Raw genomic sequence first — 26,135 nt, 5'->3', positions numbered from 1 at the left:
AAATTGGCCTGACCATCTGATCATCTTGTCCACATAGGGTCACATCCAACATGTAGCCAATTACATGTATTTTCAGGTCAAGCCAATAATCTAGAAGTTCATTGAGTACCTCACCTAAATGTACAGAATTTTGTTTACTTGGAGTTTCTTATTCAAGATAAGCATGGAATATTATTTTCAGGTTCAATCAGATTGACAACCATGGATGTACTTGTCAACTCCAAAGTCCAGATTCTGAATCAGACCTCATCAGCAGTTACTGTTGCGTATGAGTAACACATTAAATCTTGCCCAGAAGGTACCATATAGGTCATTTAGTTTCTACACCACGCTTGCATTTGAGATTGTCTTAGAGTTGTGCCATGGCCCCCAACCAGCACCACCCTTTTCCTTTATTTAATAAACTTCTACTTTTATCAAGCAAAGAAAAGATAGATCTAGCTTTGTCCTGAACATATAACGCCAAGCTACAAGGTTCCCAACCAAATCAAAACAATAGGAACCAACCAATGAACTACAACATTAAATGCACCAAGGTAAGCAATTAACAAACAGTTAATGATCCGTAGATTTTGGCCTTTTTGGATTATTTTTATTTAATTTTTCAAAAAATTAAATAAAAACCCTACATAGCAGTTTGATTTTTTCTATGGCTAATAGTAACATTTGGATATAAAACTATTCATGAGGTAGTGAAGGTTGATACCAGCTCAAAAGGAGTTTGTACTAGTGCAAGCTGGCAATAAGATGGTTGACAATCAAGAGAATAAACCCTGATATTTCCCTTGTAAAGACGATGGATGCCTAGACAAAACTAACCCTAGGTTACTATCATTCACAATGCCATCCTCCTCACTCTCTCACTAACATCACCTACTGCTGCAGCTGATCTTAGCCATGGTCGAGCTCTCTGGCACTTCAAAACCACTACAAGTCAATCTAACGCGCAGCTGCCCTCTCCTCCCCAAGCACCCCTATCCATCATCTTCACCCCCAACCATCAAGCCCAGAAGGTTTCAGTCCTTTCATCTCGCTTCCTCTTCTAGCCACCCATCAAGTTGATTAGAACATGCTTCGCTGTCATAGGATCACCATGAAATTCTTCGGTCAGGAAGCCAATCTATAGACGGGTCCATGCTTGTTTATCCGTTTGAGCAATGGAATAAGAGGTACACCACCTAGGAGCTCCAAGATGCCTTCAAGAGTCACATTGGTTAAGAAGAAGTCTCACCTTGACGAAGTGAGGTATGTCAACCAATAGGGGATTGCCCACGGGGCACAACAATCATTGGTGTGTTCTTTCCTTTGGTTTGGCTTCCCCACTATAGATGGGTTGAAGTACGGGTGTCGGGCACTCTCTCTCTCCTACTACCCACGATCCAGAGGTGGGTATGCTTCTTCTGGGCCTTCTGCAAAAGGAGCTGTATATCAAAAGAGAGCAGATGGTTGTGGACAATAGCAAGAATGTCAGATAACCCTAGATCATCAGTGCACTAGCAACAAAAGTTGCAAAGGAAAGATCAGCACTGCAGGGTAGGACCATCACTGGAATTACTGAGTGAGAGTGCCACTGAAGCTACTGGGAAGGGGTCATCAATGGTGGAGAGGTCAATGGAGATGATAAACGCATCCATTTGTTGTTTCAGGAGCCATATAAAAAATTAATAGAAGCAAAAAGAAAAAGCTCCACCTATTTTTAGAAAGTGGGATCTTTCTATTAATGTTAGTAATAAGTTACAAAGATTAGAAACAAAAGCATTCAAATACCAGTTCAAACATTTAAAATAACATAAATAAAAATAGCCTATTATACATTTTCCTCAATTTAGCCTATGCTATAACCTTCCAAAATGCAAGGAACCTTAGTTAACGACAAGTATGCACCCAAGAAATTGGCATTTCAATAACCTTGGTTTTAGCAAATACAACTCAAAGATGCAAATATGTTTTCATCCCTGGACACCCTTAGCAGTGGAAAGTATATTGTTTTATGCATTGAACTTCCAACTCCAAGACCAAGTTATTCAGTTTTTGACTTTTTAACTAGCCCATATATTCTAGTAGCTGATAAGGTACACCACATGCCTTCCTCTCTGATGCTTGAGAAACAAGTGCAAGAACAAGATACCACCAACAGATTCACTGACGAATTCCAGAAAGTAGCTTGACAGCAGAAGCCAATGGGTGAACCAATCACAAGGTTGCTTTGAAGTACTTGGAAGTCATTCCATAGGGTAAAGTGGTAAACTTCATGAATTGACACTAATATTTGGTCATAAACACGTCCTTTCCGAAGGCAGTCATTCAAGGGCGAGTTTGCCAACTCCGATATGTAGTATGTCCAGGCCGAATTTTCATAAAATTATTATGCAACTCAGCCATTTCAGATATGTGTATCGATAGCTAAATTGAACATTTATTTGAAAAAGAGCTAATAAACAAAAAAGAGAAAAGATATTATCTGACGGTTCAACTTCATTCACAACCAAATCAAAGTAATTGACCATATAGATGCGCATAATTTCTGTCCGAGAAAGCAGGTAACAGATATAAATTACTGTACAGATTGGTAGCACATCATGGGTATCTTAGTATAAATGACGAAACAGACACAACACATCGTCCCTAAAAAGAGGAAATAGGTGGTGAAATAAACTTGTAGCCTCGTAGGATATGAATGATATAAAACACATGAAGCATGAAAAGAAGGATACAGATGTTTCCAATAATATCCATAACTGCTATTGAATCATGTTGTGTAACTAAATACAGTATGTCTTTAATAACATCAGCAAAAATTATTGCAGATAAATTGAATATTACACCATAAGCTATTCAAAAATATTTGCTTGATTTGACAAGAAATATGGTACTTCTCTTTTATCGGAAGAACGTTTCATATAATGGATATATCTTGTAATTCTAAAATCAAAGTTCCTTTCGTGAAAGATTCAGAGCTCACATCACTTCAGGAGATTTAACAGCCACTCCTAAGCAAAGAGGCTAAGAATGGAAAGTACATGCATATATCTCCACTGATTTTCTTTGTTGGTTCATATCGCCGACCCCAATTGTTTTGGGATGAAGGCGTAGTTGTTGTTGTTGTATCAGAAATTTTCAAAATAGTGAGACATTCTTGCAAAACTATAGTGATAGTTTTGTGTTAAAATATTTTACCTTCAAATAAAATGCTTCCTACTAAGATATATTATTTTTTATTATGTAAAAAAAATTAGCAATACATTTAGTTTCACTTTTGTGCTTTTCTAAAAATCACCAAATGCTCTCCAAGATTTTCTTGATAAAATGCATTTTTTTCTAAATTCTTCAAAGATATTACCTATACAAATACCGGTAACCATACAAATGTGAATGTGTGGCACATGAGGAATATGCCCAAAGTGATATCAGTTACCTTTCCAACGTCATTCCTTCCCAAATCAACCAGCATAATGTGCTCGGCACATTGCTTTTCATCATTCAGTAGTTGATGTTCTAAGATTTCATCTTCCTTCTCTGTCCTGCCTCTTCTAGCAGTCCCAGCAAGTGGCCTATTGATAATCTTGTTCTGCCATTAAAGGAGAATCTTTTATAAAAGTTCAGCAGAAAAACCTAAAATTTTAAAGACATAATGAGAGAATGGAAGATATCATTAATATTGATACAGGCAGACACAAAGTAAGCAAGGAAAATATCCCAAAAAAATGAGGAATTATGTGAAAATGTTTTGGAACTCTACCTAGTAAGCTAGTTCGATTACAATTCTGCTATTTAATCAGGAACACAAATTGACACATTTAAAGGAAAAATATATATTAGCAGAAATTCAAACAGTATGTGACCTTCTCTAGTACAATGAGAAAGATGTATATACATATTCAGAAGCAAAAGACTAATTGATGAGAGGAAGACTTGCAGAGACATTCATCTCCATTTCATTTTATCAACCTCGCAGACAAGTACAAGAAGATCCCTGACATATGATGTATATATTATCTGCTTAAGATTCGTATTATGCTTAAAATCTCTTTTTTTGACTCAAATTCTTTTAGTTTCTTTACCATCAAATCCTTCCATATGATTTCCCTTATAACTATAAGCTCTTTCATTGAACGGCCTCCATGGCGTCATGCAGTTAATCTTGTTAAATGCATGTGTCCCACCCACAGACTAATCACCAACAAAAAAAAAATTCCAAGGGTTATACATAAGCAAGCCATTATCACAGGTTCTACACGTAAATGGGAAGATATTAGGACACTGTTTTGCAATGTCATTTGGTTCAGAAGGTCAATCAATAAGCTATTTGTTTTACTCAGCATTCTTAATTAGCAACCTCATACACCATAACCTTATAAAATACATACTACAATACTAGAAAATACAAAAACAGACAGGTACAACCCATGTGATGGTGTTGGGATCAATCACATTGCACAAATGCAATGTGCCGCTGCACCTCATCACCATCCATCTGCTGTTGGGCCCCACTCTGACAGGCTGTACAACAGAAGACGGAGGGTGATCAGGAGCAGCGGTACATTACATTTGTGCAATGTGATTGCACCTGATCCTGCCTCCATGTGATGGTATTGTTAATATATATATATATATATATATATATATATATATATTCAGTTTTGTAATAGTGCTGCACCTCATCACCATCCATCTGCTGTTGGGCCCCACTCTGACAGGCTGTACAACAGAAGACGGAGGGTGATCAGGTGCAGGGGTACATTACATTTGTAAAATGTGATTGCACCTGATCCTGCCTCCATGTGATGGTATTGTTAATATATATATATATATATATATATATATATATATATATATATATATATATATATATATATATATATATATATATATATATATATTCTGTTTTGCAATAGCTAATGCCCCTTAGGGGCATTTTTGTCAATTCACATATGTAATAAATAACTGATTTAGAAAACAGCTATTTTTCTGTTTCTTTTATTTTTATTTTTTATATTTTGTAATTAAATAAGCCTTTGGAGGCTCTATGGTCATTTGACCATGGAGACGTTGGGGCTCCCCAACGGTCACATTTTTCAACGTCTCTATGTGGGAGCCCCCAATGGTTGTCACACTCCTTTTTTATGTATATAAATAGAGGTGTTTCTCCCTTATTCCTTCATGCTTTTCATTAAAGCATTCAATCAATAAGAACATATTTTTTTGTGTTGCCCTTTGTTGGCTATTGTGTTGTCCCATAATGGACTTGTGCTTGTGCACTTTGTGATCTTGTAAACCCTTAGTGGCATTGATTTTATATTTTTCGCTATTTCATTACATGGTATCAGAGCCATAGAGATCTTGGTCTTGTGGAAAGTGGCTATCAAGTGCTTGTGATCGTGAGAAAGCATCATCAAGTGTTCATGGTGCTCGTGGACATATTCCTGCATGTTCTTTGTTTACTCTCTCTCTTTCTTCTATTACTCAAAATGGAGCATGAACAAAAGATTGATTTATCCTTCAAGCTAAATGGTTTCAACTACATGGTGTGGACATCCGTAATGGAAAATAACCTCAACAACAACAACAACAACAACAACTACGCCTTCATCCCAAAACAATTGGGGTCGGCGATATGAACCAAAAAAGAAAATCATTCTGGGTCTTCCACATGAATCCTTCTCCGCCAATCATTTCTATCAAATGCCATGTCCTCGGTGAGGTTCAAAGCATTCATATCCTTTCCTATCACCTCCATCCATGTCTTCCTAGGCCTACCCCGACCTCTTTTAACTAATATATTTTCCCATTTCTCCATCCTTCTAACTGGAGCATCATTAGGCCTTCGCCGAATATGTCCAAACCACCGTAAACGATTCTCTCTCATCTTATTTTCAATGGGTGCAACGCCTACCTTCTTACGTATCTCCTCGTTCTGAATCTTATCTTTTATTGTATTTCCACACATCCATCTCAGCATACGCATCTCAGCTACACTCATCTTTTGAATATGATGTCTCTTGGCAGCCCAACATTTTGTACCATATAGTAAAGCGGGCCTAATAGTCGTCCTATAAAACTTTCCCTTCAACCGCAATGGCATTCTACGATCGCACAATACTCCAGTTGCACTTTTCCATTTCATCCACCCAACCTTTATCCTATGATTTACATCTCCATCAATTTCTCCATACTATTGAATGATAGATCCCAAATATTTGAAACAATCATCCACCGTACTTCTTGCTCACCAAGCTTCACTACACTCCCATCACTACTTAGTTGCTTACTAAACCGACATTCCATGTATTATGCCTTACTCTTACTCAACTTAAAACCTCTTGCTTCCAATGTCTGTCTCCATAATTCTAACTTAGCATTAACCCCAGCTCTAGACTCATCAATCAAAACAATATCATCAGCAAACAACATACACCACGGCACATTTTCTTGAATTGATCTCGTAAGCTCATCCATCACTATAGCAAATAGGAAAGGGCTTAAAGCAGATCCTTGATGTAACCCAACCGTTATAGGAAAATTGGTTGTCACCCCTCCATAAGTGCGGACAAATGGAAAATAACCTCAAAGAAAAAAAAACTTTGGAGATATGTGATAAGCACTATTCTGGAGCCACAACTAAAGCTCACCACAAGAGAGGGAGATCAAGAGAAAGCCTTAAAAGGTGAGAAACATATGAAAGTTATTCAAGATCATCAAACTAAGGCAAAGGATTGGAAAGTAACCATGCCAAGATTCTTGCATGAGTTATGAATAGTGTTGAGCTCAAGATATGTACCAATATTGTCAAAATTCGTAAAGTCAATGAAGTTTGGTTCTTTATGAAGGGTATGTATACCCAAAAAGACCTTGCAAGACAATTTTTCTTGCAAGAAAAAATATGAAGCATCAAACAATGTGAAATAAGTGTTTGTGATTATTTTAGTTCTCTAGGTCCACTATGTGATTTTGACTCTTCCTGAACCCAAGTGGGTTACTAGTGAAGATGTCGAGCTAAGAAGAGACAAAACAACAACAACAACTACGCCTTCATCCCAAAACAATTGGGGTCAGCGATATGAACCAAAAAAGAAATTCATTTTGGGTCTTCCACATGAATCCTTTTCCTCCAATCATTTCTATCCAACGCCATGTCCTCGGTGAGGTTCAAAGCATTCATATCCTTTCCTATCATCTCCATCCAAGTCTTCCTAGGCCTACCCCGACCTCTTTTAACTAATATATTTTCCCATTTCTCCAACCTTCTAACTGGAGCATCATTAGGCCTTCGCCGAATATGTCCAAACCACCGTAAACGATTCTCTCGCATCTTATTTTCAATTGGTGCAACACCTACCTTCTTACGTATCTCTTCGTTCTGAATCTTATCTTTTATTGTATTTCCACACATCCATCTAAGCATCCGCATCTCAGCTACACTCATTTTTTGAATATGATGTCTCTTGGCAGCCCAACATTCCGTACCATATAGTAAAGCGGGTCTAATAGTCGTCCTATAAAACTTTCCCTTCAACCGCAATGGCATTCTACGATCGCACAGCACTCCAGTAGCACTTTTCCATTTCATCCACCCAACCTTTATCCTATGATTTACATCTCCATCAATTTCTCCATACTTTTGAATGATGGATCCCAAATATTTGAAATAATCATTCACCGGTATATCTTGCTCACCAAGCTTCACTACACTCCCATCACTACTTCGTTGCTTACTAAACCGACATTCCATATATTCAGTCTTACTCTTACTCAACTTAAAACCTCTAGCTTCCAATGTCTGTCTCCATAATTCTAACTTAGCATTAACCCCAGTTCTAGACTCATCAATCAAAACAATATCATCAGCAAACAACATACACCACGGTACATTTTCTTGGATTGATCTCGTAAGCTCATCCATCACTATCGCAAATAGGAAAGGGCTTAAAGCAGATCCTTGATGTAACCCAACCGTTATCGGAAAATTGGTTGTCACCCCTCCACAAGTGCGGACATTGGTTACTACTCCTTCATACATATCTTTAATTATACTAATGTACTTGAGAGAAACACCTTTCTTCATCATTGTCCACCAGAGAACGTCCCTAGGTACTCTATCGTATGCCTTCTCTAAATCAATAAAAACCATATGCAAATCTTTGTTCCTCTTTCTATATCTTTCAATAAGTTGTCTAAGAAGATGTATAGCTTCCATAGTTGATCTTCCAGGCATAAAACCAAATTGATTCTCCGATATCATGACAACCTTCCTCAACCTAGACTCAATCACCCTCTCCCAAAGTTTCATAGTATGACTCATGAGTTTTATACCACGATAGTTTGTGCAATCTTGTATATCACCCTTATTCTTATATAAAGGCACCAAAGTACTCTTCCTCCACTCATTAGGCATCTTATTTGTTCGCCAAATCAAGTTAAAAAGATTTGTCAACCATTCTAAACCTTTCTCTCCCAAGCATTTCCAAGCCTCGATAGGTATACCATCTGGGCCAACTGCCCTTCTTGATTTCATTTTCTTCAAAGCCTCTGCAATTTCTTTCTTTTGAATCTTGCGCATGAAGTCACGATTTATCTCATGAAAAGGAATGGAGAAGTCTCCAAGATCTTGAGCATGACTATCATTAAATAGCTTATCAAAATAATCTTTCCATCTTTCCTTAATCTCCTCATCTTTGACTAAAACCCTTTGCGTTTCATCTTTGATACATCTAACCATACCCAAATCCTTCGATTTCCTATCTCTCATCTTTGCAAGCCTATAAATATCCTTCTCGCCTTCTTTGGTATCCAACTTGTCATAAACCTCCTTATATACCTTAGCCCTCGCGTTTCGAACAACTTTTTTAGCTTCCTTCTTTGCTATCATATACTTCTCCAAATTCTCATTATCACGACTCTTACTTAGAGTTCTATAACACTCTCTTTTAACCTTAATAGCTAATTTGACATCCTCGTTCCACCATGATGTATCCTTACCTAGTGGTGCACCGCCTTTAGACTCACCCAATACCTCCTTAGCTACTTTTCTCATACCACCCGCTATCTTATTCCACATTGATTCTGAATCCTCCTCGAGACACCAATCAACTTCCTTAACTACCTGCTCTACAAACATTCCTTGTTTAGCTCCTTTCAGTGCCCACCACTTAATTCTAGGATCTATCCTATGTCTATCCCTTTTGCGGCATTGTCTAATTCTAAGATCTAAAATTAAGACTCTATGTTGTGTAGCTACACTTTCTCCTGGTATAACCTTACAATCGATGCAACAACCCCTATCTCTCTTTCTAAGTAGGAAAAAATCTATTTGACTCGTATTAACCCCACTTTTAAATGTTACTAGGTGAGACTCCCTCTTCCTAAACCAAGTGTTTGCTAAGATCATATCATAGGACAAACAAAAATCTAAAATCCTTTCTCCACTTTCATTTCTTTCTCCTATACCATAGCCTCCATGGATACTCTCAAATCCATCCCTACTAATGCCTACATGTCCATTAAGGTCACCGCCGATGAAAAGCTTTTCTCCATAAGATGTCTCTTGTACTACTCCATCTAAATCTTCCCAAAATTGATGCTTAATGGAATCATCTAAACCTACTTGAGGTGCATAAACACTAATAATATTAATAATATCCGTACCTAATACTAATTTAATAAGTAAAATTCTATCACCCTTCCTACGGACCTCAACTACATTATCTATAAACTGACGACTCATAACAATCCCTACTCCATTCCTATTCCTATTTATTCCTGTATACCAAATCTTATATCCCCAAGGTTCTATCACTTTAGCTTTCTCACCTACCCATTTGGTCTCTTGAAGACATAAAATATCAATCTTTCTCCTACACATAACATCTACTAACTCTACCAACTTACCAGTTAAAGACCCTATGTTCCAAGTGGCTAACCTAATTTTATGGTCTTGGACTAACTTCTTTACCCCCACCCGTCCAACAAAGTGAGGGAACCCTTGCCTATTTGACACCACACCCGGGCGCCGGTGTGACGCGTCGCTTCTGGGCGACGACCTAGCAACCCTTGCACATTTATCACTGCCTCCGGGCCTAGAGAGTACAGCGCGTCGCTCAGTAGGGAACGCCCCAACGAAATTCTCATATTGGTTCATTTTCATAGGATATGACAAAGTTTTTATGCTGGCTGTCACAGGCCTACCGCAACCCTCCTCCTTTATCCGGGCTTGGGACCGGCAGTGTATAACTACACAGGCGGAGTTCGAGCTAAGAAGAGAACAAATGAAAAAAGAACATTTTTTCAACTTTTACATTGGCTTAAGCCCGAATTTGAGCAAGTTAGATCCTCCATTCTTCATATATCTAAATATCTTCTTTTGGAAGATGCAGTTGCCAAATTTTGTCAAGAAGAAACACGTCTTAGTATGGTCAAGAGAGATAAAGTGTTTGTTATTTCTAAACTCAACAACTATATGAAATCTTATAAACTTCCACACTTTAAGAGGCAAAATAACTATAATGGAGGTTATAGGAAAGCTATTTACCACCATTGCCATGAACAGGTACACATAAGGCCTAATTATCCCAAACTTAATGATACATCCAAGAACAAGGTTGTTTCCATTGAAAAGACTGTAAGTTTGAGAGTAACCTACGAAAGAAGAAAAATAGAAGAACAGGGGTGCGGCTGTCACGATTTCAATAATGAAATCGTGACCTAAACATTATATTAATAAGTGTAAAATGAACAGTATGGGTCCGGGTCTGGTGTAATGTCCAGACCCGAAAGACCAAAAAATAAAACATACAGACTCGGTCATGTACATACAATGGACCCGGGTCTAACTATCCAGACACAATGGACCCGGGTCTAAATGTCCATAATACAGTTTTTCACCCCCCCTCAAGTTGATCATGGTTTTGGACCATGAACAACTTGCCTTTAAGCATCCAAAAACGATCTTTTGTCAAACCCTTAGTAAATATGTCTGCAACTTGTCTTTCAGTATTGACGAACTCAGGCTCGATCTCTTTTTCTTCAACCTTTTGTCTCACAAAATGTTGGTCGATCTCAATATGCTTAGCACGACTGTGATGTATAGGATTGAATGACATGTTGAGAGCGCTTTGATTGTCACACAGTAAGGTAGAGTGAGATATCTTTTCTCCCACTTCAGTTAGTAGATGCCTGATCCATGTGGCTTCGGCAGTAGCGGCAGCCATGGATCTATACTCAGCCTCAGTGCTGGATCTAGCGACAGCCTTTTGTTTTCTACTACTCCAAGAGACTAAATTTCTACCGATGAAGACAAAATATCCTGATGTAGATCTCCGTTCATCAGGGTCTCCTGCCCAATCTGCATCACAATATACAGTAAGTTCATGCTCATCCTTGCTGTCAGATGACTGTGGTGAATATATCAATCCGTCCCCAATGGTTCCTTTCAGATATCGAAGGATCCTCTTAACCGCTTCCATATGTCCAGTACGTGGTGCATGCATAAACTGAGACACTTGATTGACTGAATACACAATATCAGGACGAGTGAATGTGAGATACTGTAACATCCCTATTAGACTGCGATATCTGGTGGGGTCCTCATACAGGTCTCCATCATGAATGCTAAGTTTTTGGTGAAGCACACTTGGAGTTCCTAGAGGCTTGCAGTCTTTCATGCCTGCCTTAATAAGAACATCTACTGTATACTTGTGTTGAGTGAGAGTCAAACCATGAGCCTGGCTGTCAACTTCTACACCAAGAAAGTAGCCCAAGACACCAAGATCTTTCATTTTGAACCTCTGGCCCAACAAGTTTTTGACTTCTTTAATGTGAGCTTCAGAGTTTCTTGTGATGACAATATCGTCAACATATATTAACAGTAGGGTGGTCACATTCTGACTTCTAAAAATGAATAATGAGTGGTCCAGTAGGGAATGTGAAAATCCATGCTTTTGAATCTCAAGCGAGAAGCTGTCAAACCAAGAACGAGATGCTTGTTTTAGACCATAAATAGCTCTCTTTAGCCTGCACACATGGGTTTTACAGTTTTGTTCTTGATATCCAGGAGGTTGTTCCATGTAGACTTCCTCCTTCAAATCCCCATGCAGGAACGCATTTTTTACATCAAGCTGACTCAGCTTCCATCCATATTCAACAGCCAGGGAAAGAATGATTCGAATTGTTCCCATTCTCACCACCGGGCTGAAGGTCTCATCATAATCTTGCCCGGCTTCTTGGGTGAACCCTTTTGCCACCAGTCTTGCCTTGTATCGTTCAATGGTTCCATCTGGCTTGTACTTTATTTTGTAGACCCATTTACATCCGACAACATTTTTGTCAGGTGGTCGGGGAACAACTTCCCAGGTTCCACATTCATGCAAGGCTTGCATTTCATCATTCATGGCTTCTACCCATTTGATAGAAGTAGCTGCCTGACAATACATAATAGGTTCATCTTCCTTATTGAGGGTTGTTAAAAACAGCTGAAAATCCAAGGAAAAGTTGTTGTAGCTTACCCACCTATCAATAGGATGCCGTATGCGATTTGATCTCCTAACTTCATGGTCATGAGAGGGAGTAGGGTCGGTTGCTGAAACGGAATTTAGATGACTTGATGTTCTCGTTTTCTGTCTAGAATAGCAAATGCCCTTGTATCTGCCTGGTATGGATGATGATACTTCTTCCTCATTCTGTGATCTCGATGTCCCGGTGGTTTCAAACATTTCTTCTTCTTGCTGCACACAATCTGGAGGACAGACTTCATTGGAACTAGTAAAAAGTTCTGAATTCAGCCAAGGATAATAAACTTCAGTTGCGTTAGGGGACATGTCCGTTGTGTCGACTCTGTGATCAAAATTTTGCTCATCAAAGACAACATTCCTTGAGATTCTGATGCGCCTGTTGCTTGAATCATAACACCTATATCCTTTGTAGTCGTCTGCATATCCCACAAATCTACACTTTTGAGCCTTGTCCTGAAATTTATTTCTCAAGGACCGATCAATGTGCACATAACAAACACATCCGAAAGCACGCAAATCATGATAATTAGGATGAGCTCCAAAAAGACAGTAATAAGGGGACTTATTTTCCAGAATAACCATAGGCAGTCTATTTATCACATGTACGGCAGAATGAAAAGCTTCTGTCCACAGATTGATGGGAAGATTACTGTCATGAAGCATACTCATGGCACTTTCAACGATATGCCTATGTTTTCGCTCAGCAATCCCATTTTGTTGAGGGGTGTGTGGATAGGACACCCTTCTTCCTATCCCATTATTTTGAAGAAAGGAAATAAAGTCACTAGAGCTAAACTCCCCACCTCCATCACATTGGAAAAATTGGATAGACTCAGAAAATTGAATTTTTACTAAGGAAAGAAAATTTCGAAACAAAAAGAAAACTTCCGACTTATTTTTTATGAAGTATATCCAGGTGTATCGAGAATAGCTATCAACAAAGATTAGGTAGTATCTGCTTCCAGATCCAGAGGCAACTGGGGCGGGCCCCCATACATCAGAACAAATTATTTCAAAAGGTTTTGAAGCTCTCTTATTAATGGAATGAAAAGGCAATACATGACTTTTGCATAAAAGACAACTGGAACACTTCTGACTGTTCTCATCCCCATTGAGACTTTCTTTTGGGATGAGATTATTCGAGACAAGTTTCTCAATAAAATGACTCCCACAATGTCCTAATCGACTATGCCATAAGAAGGGCTTATTACATTCAGAAATACTAAAAACATTTGCAGAATAAGAAGAACACGACTCTAATGAAGACTTCGAATCCAGATGAGCAGGGAGGACGGAGTGACATGGAGCTTCTTCAAAGACATACATATTGCCTCGTCTCTTCCCTTCAGCGAATGTTTCCCTCGTGCGAAGGTCCTTGACCTGCACAGAGAAGGGAGTGAATTCAACTGAGGCATGATTATCATCAATAAGTTTGGAAACAGAGACAATATTTTTCTTGATGTTGGGAGCATGAAGAACATCAGAAAGTTCAAGGGTGGAATGTGACATGGGAATGACAGTTTTTCCAACATGAGAAACAGGATGGTGGGATCCATCGCCAGTGACAATTTTACTTTTGCCAAAATAAGGAATAGGGTTGGAGAGTTTACCTGCATCACCAGTCACGTGAGTTGCTGCCCCTGAGTCAACAAACCAAGCACCTTGATCATTCTACTTCAATTTTAATTCTGACAAGGCAGATATCAACAGATCTTTAATCTCTCCACTGTCTCTGATATTGGTGAAATTTCTTTTGGGTTCTGTCTGTGAAGCCTTTCCTTTATTTTCTAGATTGTGCCAACAATTCGCCTTGATATGCCCCCTTTTGTTACAAAGGAAGCAAGTGGGGATGGATCTTTGTCCCTGTGCATGAGTCATCATGTTCGGAGTGGGGAGCAAACCACGTCCTCCGTGTCCACTTCGCCCTTGCCCCCCTCGTCCTCTTCCTCAACCGTAAGTCACCCCTGTGGCAAGGACTTCTTGAGAATTTGTATGAACATGAGTTTCTTCAGAAAAACCCTTCAGAGTCATTTCGTACTGAATTAATTTAGCTTGTAACTCATCAAAGGTAGGAAGGGCAGGTAGGCACAATAGTGAAGTGACGATCATATGGTAGTCAGATCCCAATCCACTCAGAGTTTGTTGCACCATATCACTGTCACTTACCGCACATTCTATAACTGCAAGCTGGTCTGTGATAGTCTTCATCTTGTTCAGATATTCCATGATGGTCATGGAATTCTTTTTTAACAACTGAAATTCTCTCTTGAGAAAAACCATCCTCGCCTGTGAAACCTGTGAATACGTCTGAACCAATCTTTCCCAGAGTTGCAGGGCTGTACAATTGTCGGGAATGGCAACAAGAACCTCTTGGGACAGGGTAGAGGTGATATATGCAACTACTGACTGATCTTTCCTTTCCCAGTTGAGATACTCCACGTTTTTAGCATACACAATTGAACTTACCCCTTTGTCATTTTTCTCTTCTCTCGTAACAAACTCTAGTGGTACTGGAGTGGTTCCATCCAGGTGGCCTAAGAGTCCTTGACTCCTTATAAAAAGGATGATTTGTCTCTTCCAGATCAAGAAGTTTCAGGTGTTAAGCTTTTCGGATACAAGCTGATTTAGAAAACTCGAAGAAATGCTCGATTGAGAGGAATGAGAATCCATGAAGAGAAAGGTACTGTTTTTTTTTTTTTGCTGAGAAATTAACAACAGTCACAAAGTGAAATGCTCAATTTGTTGCCGAGAAGGGTACTGTTTTTTTTTTTCGGCTGTCACTTTTCACGAGATTGACGATCTGAGTCTATCAGATCCAAAAATTCCTTTCTTCCTTTTTATAAGGCTTATGTTGGAAGTAATAAAAATTAAACAAATAGCCGACTGTTTTTTTTTTTTTACTAAAAGAGACACGAGAATAGAAGGATAAAGTGGAGATAGAGGCGCTGGTTATGAATGAAAGATGCCTCGGATCTGTATATATCAGACAAAAGGGAGGAGAACTGAATATTAACGATCTGACAAAAGGTCGACTTTAAGGACTCACGTTCACCAGAAAATCAGTTAGAGAAACGCGAATCCACAGAGAGGAGATTAGGGATTTCACGTTACCGTGATGAAATTAGGGATTTCACGTGAAACGTGAATCCACAGAGAGGAGATAAAAGGGGAGAATAGAGAGGAGATAAAGAGAAAATATAGATTTCACGTGGAACGTGAATCCACAGAGAGAGGAGATTTCACGTGGAACGTGAATCCACAGAGAGAGGGAAAAACACGAGAAATGAAGAACACGAGAGAGATAAAACCTCAAACCTCTAGTTCTGGCTGAACCCTTCTTTGAAGCCCCTTCGATCTTCGACCCTGGATCTCGGCTCTGATACCATGTAAGTTTGAGAGTAACCTGCGAAAGAAGAAAAATAGAAGAACAGGGGTGCGGCTGTCACGATTTCAATAATGAAATCGTGACCTAAACATTATATTAATAAGTGTAAAATGAACAGTATGGGTCCGGGTCTAGTGTAATGTCCAGACCCGAAAGACCAAAAAATAAAACATACAGACTCGGTCCTGTACATACAATGGACCCGGGTCTAACTATCCAGACACAATGGACCCGGGTCTAAATGTCCATAATACAGTTTTTCAAAGACCACATCAAAGAGAGAAGAATACACTAGAAAAGGGAAAACACTTTTTCACTTGCTCAACTATCGAAGGCACTCCAACAACTACTTAAATCTTCATCAACTTTGGGAGTCACGAAAGCATCATCCTCTCCTACCGGTATGTACTCTTAGACCCTTGACTCGGAAACTTCTTTTTATATGACTTCACATAAAAATTGTCTATCCAACTTATGCACTAATTTAAAAACTTTCTATGTTTTTACCGTTGATGGAACATCCTTGCAAATTAAAAGTATTGGAACCTTAGATTCCTCTTAAAACTTGTCTTCCAAAAATTAGAGTTATACCAAAATTATATTTAAATTTTTTTTCGGTTTCTCAAATATCCAATCATGGATGTGAAATCTCTTTTTCATCTAAAGGTTGCTTCCTACGGAATCTCCAAATCTTAACTTCATGGATTCTTTAAATCTCCTCTCAAAATCATTTTGTAATTATGTTCAAGATAAAGACATTGAAACTTGGCATAATTATCTTGGACATCCAAGTTATTCAAAGATGTATCTCTTCCTTTCTGGGAAAAATTTTTGTAACGAGAAAGATTTAATTTGCAAGGATTGTATTTTTGAAAAAATGAAAGCTATTCCATTTTAAATAAAGCATTTATCTCTAAACGACCTTTTGAATTAGTGAATTCAGATGTTTGGGGCCTTCTTCGACCATAACAAAAGGAAGATATTCATGCTATGTTACATTTATTGATGATTTCACTAAATATGTATGGATTTACTTAATCTCAAATCCGATATTTTTTTCTTACTTTAAAGAATTTCATATGATTATTAAAAATCAATTTCAAAGCAATATTTTCATCCTTAGATCTGACTCGAGTGGTGAATACCTATCAAATGAATTTCAAAATTATTTAAAACAAAATATGATTTGTCACCAAAAATCTTGTCTAAGAACTCCTCAACAAAATGGACTAGCTGAAAGAACATAGACATATTACTGAAACTGAAAGATGTTCCAAAGAGTTTTTGGGTCGAGGTCGTTCTAACATCAACTTGCTTGATAAATAGAATGCCCTCATCATCCCTACAAAACATTTCTCCGTATAGAAAACTATTTGAAAGAATTCTCGATTATAAATGATTGAGAATTTTTTGTTGCCAATGTTTTGTCCTCTTGCATAAGAGATAAATTATCTCCAAAAGTCATTGAATGTGCCTTCATGAGCTATGGAGAAAACCAAAAAAGATTTAGATGTTTTGACTTCAAAAATAACAAACTTTATGTTTCTAAGAATGTGACTTTTTTAGAAAATGACAAAAGACTTGAAATAACTAAGGAAATAGATTATAACTTCTTATTTGATTACTTACCACAAGAAGAATTAACCTTTTGTGATGTTTCTTTGAATGATAATTCCTTAAGTAATAATGGTGATAATGACGGGCATTCTAATGTTAAAAATGTTGAATCAAGTAATGATAATGTTATTGATAAACCAATACAAGTGTATACCCGGTGTGAGCAAAGAAATCCTCAAAGTGCCTTAGAAAAATATACACATGATTCCTTTATAGAAGAAACTCCACTTAGGAGATCAAATCATGTCTCTATCCCACCTAGTAGGTTTGTATCATATGATACTTTGACACCAAATTATGGAGCATGTTTGATAGCCTTACATTCCTACTATGAACCGTCACACTATAATGAAGCTAAAAATCTACCACATTGGGTTGAAGCAATGAATATACTCTAAAAAAGGCTACAACTTTGGAAATAACTTCATTACCCTTAGGAAAAAAAGCTATAGGATGTAAATAGGTTTTTAAGGTTAAAACCAAGAGTGATGGGACCCTAAAAAGATATAAACCTAGGTTAGTCAGTAGCTAGGATGATCAGTGTTAGGATCATCATAGTAGATGCATCTATTCAAAAATGGCCCATATATCAACTTGATGTTAAAAATATTTTTCTTAATAGAGAATTAAATGAGGAGGTCTATATGGACCCTCCACCAGGATTTAGTATTGAAAATGAAAAAATCTCAGACTTAAGAAGGCCTTGTATGGTCATAAATAGGCTGCAAAAACCTGGTATGATAGATTTAGCAGTGTTATGTCTCTGGGTTTTCATTCCTACTATACTAACACTGCTCTTTTTGTTAAAAGTGCAGGTTTCAAAGTAGTTGTACTTCTACTTTACATAGATGATATGATAATCACTGAGAGTGACAAGCAGAGAGTTATTGATATTAAAAATGTTTTGAAAGAAACTTTTGACACGTCTGACTTGGGTTTTTTAAGATATTTTTTAGGCATTGAAGTTGCTTGACTTGAACATGGGACTCTCCTTGAAGATCCTACACCTTATTGTCAATTGATCGGGTCACTCACTTGTCAATTACTCAACCTGATATAGCTCATGAAATTCATGTTGTCAGTCAGTTTGAGCATGCTCCAATAACTGTGCACATGAGTGTTGTGTTAAGAATTAGCAGATATATCAAAAATGCCATAACAAAGGGAGTTTTTTATCTTCATCTTCTTCCGTAGACTTGTTTGCCTATATTGATGCTAATTTGGGAAGAAATTCCAATAATAAAATCTCAACCACAGGTTTTTGTGTTTTTTTAAGAAATTCTCTAATATTGTGAAGGTGCAAGCAGCAGCAAAAAGTATTATTATCTTCAATTGAAGCAAAATATCGTGCAATGACTACAATAACAATAGAACTTGTGTGGTTAAAAAGTCTTCTCAGAGATATGGGTGTCATCATCTCAAAACCTTCGAAGATGTGTTGTGACAATAAGAGTGCAATTGCTTATTGTCATAGAGGGTACATTTTGTCTCAAATAAAGATTGATGTTGATATTTGCGTTAAGTATGGCATCTTAAAGGACAAGAAAGTAGAAACCCCTGAAGTGATCAATGCTAAGTTAAGACTTGAATAAGGGACTCTCCTTAAAGATCCTACACCTTATTGGCAGTTGATTGGGTCACTCACTTGTCAATCACCAGACCTGATATAGCTCATGAAATTCACGTTGTCCGTCAATTTTAGCATGCTCCAACAACTGTGCACATGAATATTGTGTTAACTATCAGATATATTAAAAATATCATAACAAAGGGAGGTTTTTTGTCTTCATCTTCTTTCGTAGACTTGCTTGCTTATAACAATGGAGCTTGTATTGAGATTGGTGTATTGTTCTCATTCGGGTCTGGGACCCGATCCATATATGCGTAGGTCATTGACAAGTCTGGGTAGTTTACTGTATTTGGGTCTGATATAACATACCAGACCCGACCCATATGTTATGTATATATTGAGAATATAGGGCACGATATATAATACAGATAAAATAATCTTCAGTTAGCGTCTCCTCCATAACGATTTCTCTCTCTCTTCTGCGTAAACACATTCTGGTGTGATTTCTCACATGGTATCATAGCAGGGTTTCGTCTGACCTCTGTTCAAGGACGTGAAGTTGATCCCAGAACGTGTCTCGAGAGATCGGTCTTCACATTCCAGGTTAATGTGATTCTGCCCTTTATTCCAACTCCTTCTATCGTATCTCATCGTCATTCTTATCATTGTTTCTTTATCAAGACAGATTTTGTTAGTTTTCTGTTTGCATCTTTATCCTATCTTTCAGATTTGTTTTCAATTTCAGATCTGTGTCTTCATCTTCTCTCTTGTTTTCAGACCTGATTTCATAAATAGCATCATTTTCATACCCTGACTTGATTAGTTCGTCAAAATCTCTTTTGTCGTTACATATTCTTTCCAAAAATACGAAATCTGATTGTTTTTCCCAGATCTATGTTACTTTCTCAAACACGAGATCTGATTATTCATTTCAGAAATATAGATATATATTTTTATCGTAAATCAATCTTTGGCCCTTTGTCACGATTATCCACATCAAATTTTAAATCTGTTTTTGTTACACCTTTGGAATTGATCTCAAGTCTAATCATAATCGGTGCAAATCAGAGCCATCGTTTGTGTAGTCTTTTCAATACAAGAAAGGGTTCATTGTTGGACGCCTCTCACGCAACGTCTGAGCAGCACTTTACATTTGAGGGTTCATTGCTGGACGCCTCTCACGTAACGTCTGAGTAGCACTTTACATTGACGCCTAGAAAAAAGAGTGACAGATAGACCACTGTTGTTGTGTCAGACTGCTTGTTGTGTCGGCCTGATCCTTATTGTATTTTATTATCCTTCTCTAAATTTCTTTCTTTATGGATTCTCCTTCTCTTCCACCAAGCTTTCTTGGCCAACTCATCTCTGAAAAACTCAATAATTCAAATTACTTAACCTGGAAGAGGCAAATTCTACCTTTCATTAGAAGTATGGATCTCTTCGGACACCTTGATGGGACAGTTCATGTCCCACCAGAATTTGTTTTGCAAGAGGAGCGAGATGACAAAGGAGAAGTTTCCAACAAATTAGTTCGAAATCCAGATTTTGCGACATGAAGGAGAAAATATCAGACAGTTGTGGCCTACATTACTTCTGCTTTGTCTCAAGAGGTATTGGTGGCCATTCTAGATGAGTGTTCAACCATGGGGCTTTGGCAGACATTGACACAGACGTATTCTCAGATCTCAGAGGCTAGAATTTTATATTTGAAAAGAAAATTTCAACTTTTGCGAAAGGACTCTCTATCTATCACAGAGTATATGAATAAAGTCAAGACCATTATGGATCAGCTAGCCATGGTGGGTTGCAAAATTTTTGACAAAGATAATGTTCAACATGGACTTGGCCATGATTATCACATGTTAGTCACATCTCTCTTGTGTCTACCTTCATTGCCTAGTTTTTAAGATCTTCGTGCAAAGTTGCTACAGTATGAAGTCTTTATTAGAGGCGAGGAGATGACTTTAAATTCAAACAACCATGAAGTACTTGTCACAGGGATGATGTCAGGCAGGGGACGGGGAGGTTTCCGAGGAGGACGTGGACATGGAAGGATTGGTCAAGGGGGGCGTGGATTACTGCTTACCCTTAACATGCAGCCTACTTCTTTTACAAAGAACCAAAACTCCAAGAATATACCAACTTGTTTTCAATACAACAAAAGGGGGCATATTAAAGTGAATTGTTGGTTCAACCCACAGAATAAAAGTAGATTCAATGGTGTTGAGACTTCTGCTCGAGGAAAGCCAGGGGAAGGATCTAAGGATGATGAAAAAGACAATGTGAAAAATCTCCTCATATCTACACTTTCAGGATTAAGCTTCAAACAAAGTGAGCAAGAAACTTGGTATATTGACTCTGGAGCTGCCGCCCATGTCACAGGAGATGTTGGTAAGATTTCAAAACTTGTTCCTTATCATGGAAAATACAGTATTAAAACTGGAGATGGTGTCATCCATCCTATCTCTCATGCTGGAAATGTTGTTCTTCCATTACCTAATTCTTCCATACTTTTATCTAATGTTTATCATTCTTCCAGCATTGTCAAAAATATTCTCTCTGTTTCTAAACTTGTTGACGATACTAATTCTTCTGTCGAATTTACTCATTCTTCTGTATGTGTCAAGGACCTTTTCACGAAGAGGATGCTCGTTGAAGGAGAACGACAGAGAAACATGTATGTCCTCAAGGAAGCCTCTTTTGTTCGTGATAATTTCCCAAGCCTGCAAAGAACTCAGTCATTATCATCTAAAAATGTTTTTACTCTCTCTCAGTGTAATAAGCCAAAAATTTGGCATCGTCGTTTAGATCATTGTAATCGTTTATTTATTCAAAAACTTGTGTCAAGGGGGCTTGTTCCACAGTCCAGTTTGAATCTTGAGTCAGATGCTTCACTTTGTTCTAGTTGTCAATTGTGTAAGAGTCATGTTATCTCTTTTAATTCAATAAATCAAAAAGCTTTTATTCCTTTTGAAATTATTTATTCTGATGTCTGGGGACCTGTTCCTCAAGCTTCTTTATCTGGAAGTCGTTATTATGTTACCTTCATTGATAGCTATTTCAGATATACCTGGATTTATTTTATGAAACATAAATCTGAAGTGTTTAAGCTCTTTCGCTCGTTTTGTGCTCTAGTTCGTAATCAATTTTCGTCTAAAATACAGCATTTCCAATGTGATGGTGGGGGAGAGTATTTATCAAAGGAATTTACTGAATTTTTTCAAGATAATAGAATCAATCGTCGCATATCTTGTCCACATACACCACAACAAAATGGTGTAGCGGAAAGAAAACATCGTCATATTGTGGAAAGTGCATTGAGTATGATACATGATAGCAGTATCCTCTCAGTTTTTTGACAGAAGCCTTTCATTCTGCCGTGTATATTATAAATCGTCTGCCTATGAAACTACTAGAAAATCAATCTTCCTATTTTACATTATTTGAAGTTTACCCTGATTACAATGAATTACGGGTATTTGGCTGTGTTATGTTCATATTGACAATTTCCAGCGTAACAAGTTTCAGGATAAAGCGTGCAAATGTAAATTTGTGGGATATGCTGATCAATACAAAGGATATCATTGATATGATCCCATCAGTAACTGCATCAGGGCCTCGAGGAATATTGTGTTTGATGAGACTAATACTGAGGTCTTCATGAGTACAGATGGGCCCAACAAAAATGTTGAAGGATACCAGCCATGGCTTGCTGCTGAGCTATTTGACCATACAGAAACACAAGGTACTTTGCCAAGCCTTATATAACCTATTGAGCATAATGAAACTGATGTACAAGCACAAAGGGAAGAGCCACAAGACAAACAAATCATTACTAGATCTGTCCCAGATATCACAAAATTTCAAGGAATTGTCTATACGCAACGAAACATGAATAATGCTCAGAGACTTGATGTGTTACCCAGGAAGTCTGAGAGGGTGCGTCATCCCATTGAAAGGTGGGTCAGTTATGATAATTTCTCCACGGAATTACAATTATTCATGTCTCAAATTGAAAAGCAGGATGAGCTTATCAACTTTTCACAAGCATCTAACTCAGTCAAGTGGGTGGAGGCTATGAATGAGGAGATGGAGGCCTTACATGAGTGCGGGACTTAGAATGTTGTCCCTAGACCTTTAGATAAAAATGTTGTCGGGTCTAAATGGGTTTATAAAATAAAGTACAAACCTGATGGATCTATCGAACATTACAAGGCGAGGCTAGTAGCCAAGGGCTTCACACAAGAATATGGTCAAGACTACGAAGAAACTTTTAGCCCAGTGATCAAGAGAGGAATCATTTAGTTAATCTTGTTTTTGTCTGTCAATTATAAACGGTCTCTCAGTCAATTAGATGTCAAAAATGCATTTTTGCATGGCAGTCTGAAAGAAGTGTACATAGAGCAACCTCCCGGTTATGCAGAACATAGTTCCAGCACACATGTTTGCCAACTACGAAGGTCCATTTATGGGTTAAAGCAAGCATCTCGCTTATGGTTTGATAGTTTCTCTCTTGAAATTCAAAGGCATGGATTCATTCTGTCTCATTTGGATCACTCTCTCTTTATCTTTCGAGATCAACTGGGAACTCGAATGACCACATAGAACTCACAAAGGTTCTATTAAGTAGGAAGTTCAAGATGAAAGTTTTGGGATATTTGCGATATTTCTTGGGAGTTGAAGTTGATAGACAGGGTGAATGTCTCTTACTAACCCAACATAAGTACACCTTGGATCTATTGGATAAAGCAGGCATGAAAAATTGTAAACCTATCGGTACTCCTAGTGTGCTTAATCATAAGCTCAGTTCCCAGGATGGGAAAGTATATGGAGATCCCACACAATATCGGCGTCTTGTAGGTATGCTTCAATATCTCACATTTACTAGACCAGACATTGTATATGCAGTAAATCAAGTTTCGCAGTTTATGCATGAGCCATGCACAGAGCATATGAATGTCGTTAAGAGGATTCTTCGATATTTGAAAGGAACCCTTGGGGATGGTCTAGTTTATCATCAAGCTAAAACTAAAGGTGAACGACACCAACTAGTTGTGTATACAGATGCAGACTGGGCTGGAGACTCGGATGACAGGCGCTCGGTGTCAGGGTACTACGTTTTTAATGATGGGAATCTTATCGCCTGGAGCAGCAAGAAACAACGAGCCGTTGCACGGTCCAGCACTGTAATACCCGTGAATTTTATCCGATAAATAAACTTGAAATTTATGTTCTTGAACTGAATATCAGATATTTTTATTTATTGTATGTGTTCTTTGCATTCGGATATCGGATATTTTGTTTGGATCTTCAATATCAGATTCATAATATCATGTTTGCAATTTCGATATTTCATTTGGATCTTGGATATCGGATTCTTAATTTTCAATGTCAATTTTACATCGGTAATACTCGGGTCTAGTTAAAACGCTACTTGGATCCAAAATAAGATCATTTGGGATCCATAATCATGTATTTGGATCCATAGTAATTTAATTTGGGTCTATATTCAAAGTTTTAAAATATTAGTACTTTAAAAACTTAAAGGAGATCTGGATCCGCGAATGAACCCGAATAGGCCAAGTGCAGACCCACTGAAGATTTGGGTCGCGGGTCACGAGTGTAGCCAAACCCAACCCCGTGCCCGATAGTGGGCTAAAATATATATATATATAGAGAGAGAGAGAGAGAGATATATAAGATCATAATAATAATACTAAGTATAAACAAATATATATGGATCTGTATGGGTCCAAATATCGGACCCAAACCATCGTTGGGCCACGGATCCAAACCGTGGCGAGATCGCGGGTCGCGGACCCGGTCGATCCATGCCCCGCACCTCACCGTGCGTTAAGTAAAGAAAAAAAAAGAAAAAGAAAGAGGACCTTACCCGATAAATAAAGTGTTAGGTTTCATTTTTGAACCCTAACTCGTCGTGAGGGGTGGCTGTGGAACGATGAGGCGCAGCCAAGACGAGTGAAGGAGGTAACCACCTCCTTCCTTTTCGGAGGCACACCCTCCTACTTAACTCCTTTCGCTTCTCACTGCAGCCCCACCCCTCTCTGCCCTCTTGCTCACAGATGGCCGCAGACAACACACTCGCATCCCCTTCCTCTCGTTACTACCCTCCCTTTTTCGTTCTCTCTTCCTCTCCCTCTCATTTTCCTTTCTTTCTTACACCAGCCAGTGAAAGACACACGACTCACGAGCACGACAGCGAGGTTACTTCGGTTTTTCCATCTCTCTCATTTGTGTTCGTGGAGTCGGCATGAGGACGGCTTGGCTTCACAGCGGCTAGGGAGAAACAATCGAACAAAGTTGGGGATTTCGCATCGCCGAGGTAGGTTTTACTGTGATTTCACATATCTACTGAGTTTTCAAGCATGCTTTGGATTTGCCGTAACTCCTAACTTGAAAAAATTGGTGTTTTGGGTTGCCGTGAATCCCCAAATCAAAAATCTGGGATTTAGGGTAGGGTTTCTATAAAAAAAATTCAGGTCAATCATGGGTTTGGTGGGGTGTGGGTTGTCCAAAACCCAAATCGATCGATTTGTAAGGGGGGGGGGAAATCCCCAATTTGGGGTCGTCTGTCAACCCCAAACCGAAAACCCCAAATCTGCGATTTGGGGGTTTCAGATTATTAAGGGAAAAAAAAAGAAGAGAAAAAGGGGATTGTCCGTGTTTCACATTTCCGTAAAAAGAGGACTTTGGAGGTAGCAGTGGATAAACCCAAATTTGGAGGGGTTTTCTTCTAGACTTGTGATGACGAATGCTGATTTTTTTGTATAATTAATTTTGTAATACAAATTAGGCTTATCTAAATTTTGATTGACAGATCATAACTTTCTTATTCTGAAACATATATCACGCTTGTGTTGATTTACGTTGGCCGATTGCATCCGTTCCAATCTATAACCTGATTATGCTAAATTACATCAGCCGATGTTGATTATTTTATTCTGTAAAGCTATGTTGAACTTAGCATAGTTTATGATTAGCCGATGTTGATTTTTTTATTCTGTAAAGCTATGTTGAACTTAGCATAGTTTATGATTAG

At 38.2% G+C, this 26,135-nt stretch overlaps 1 protein-coding gene across 1 annotated transcript in view; it reads right to left on the bottom strand.

The window, feature by feature from the left end:
• Window positions 1-26,135, bottom strand: part of ASA1 (anthranilate synthase alpha subunit 1) — a 45,560-nt gene that overhangs the window by 2,348 nt on the left and 17,077 nt on the right. Inside the window, exon 8 of the mRNA XM_090002991.1 lies at window positions 3,416-3,568. Coding sequence (XP_089859117.1) covers window positions 3,416-3,568 — 153 coding nt within the window. The remainder of the gene's footprint in view (window positions 1-3,415; window positions 3,569-26,135) is intronic.

Source organism: Nuphar pumila, chromosome 4 (genome assembly GCF_984573655.1).
Source record: "Nuphar pumila chromosome 4, dmNupPumi1.hap1.1, whole genome shotgun sequence".
Lineage (NCBI taxonomy): Eukaryota > Viridiplantae > Streptophyta > Magnoliopsida > Nymphaeales > Nymphaeaceae > Nuphar > Nuphar pumila.
This window is presented reverse-complemented; position numbering and strand designations above follow the sequence as displayed.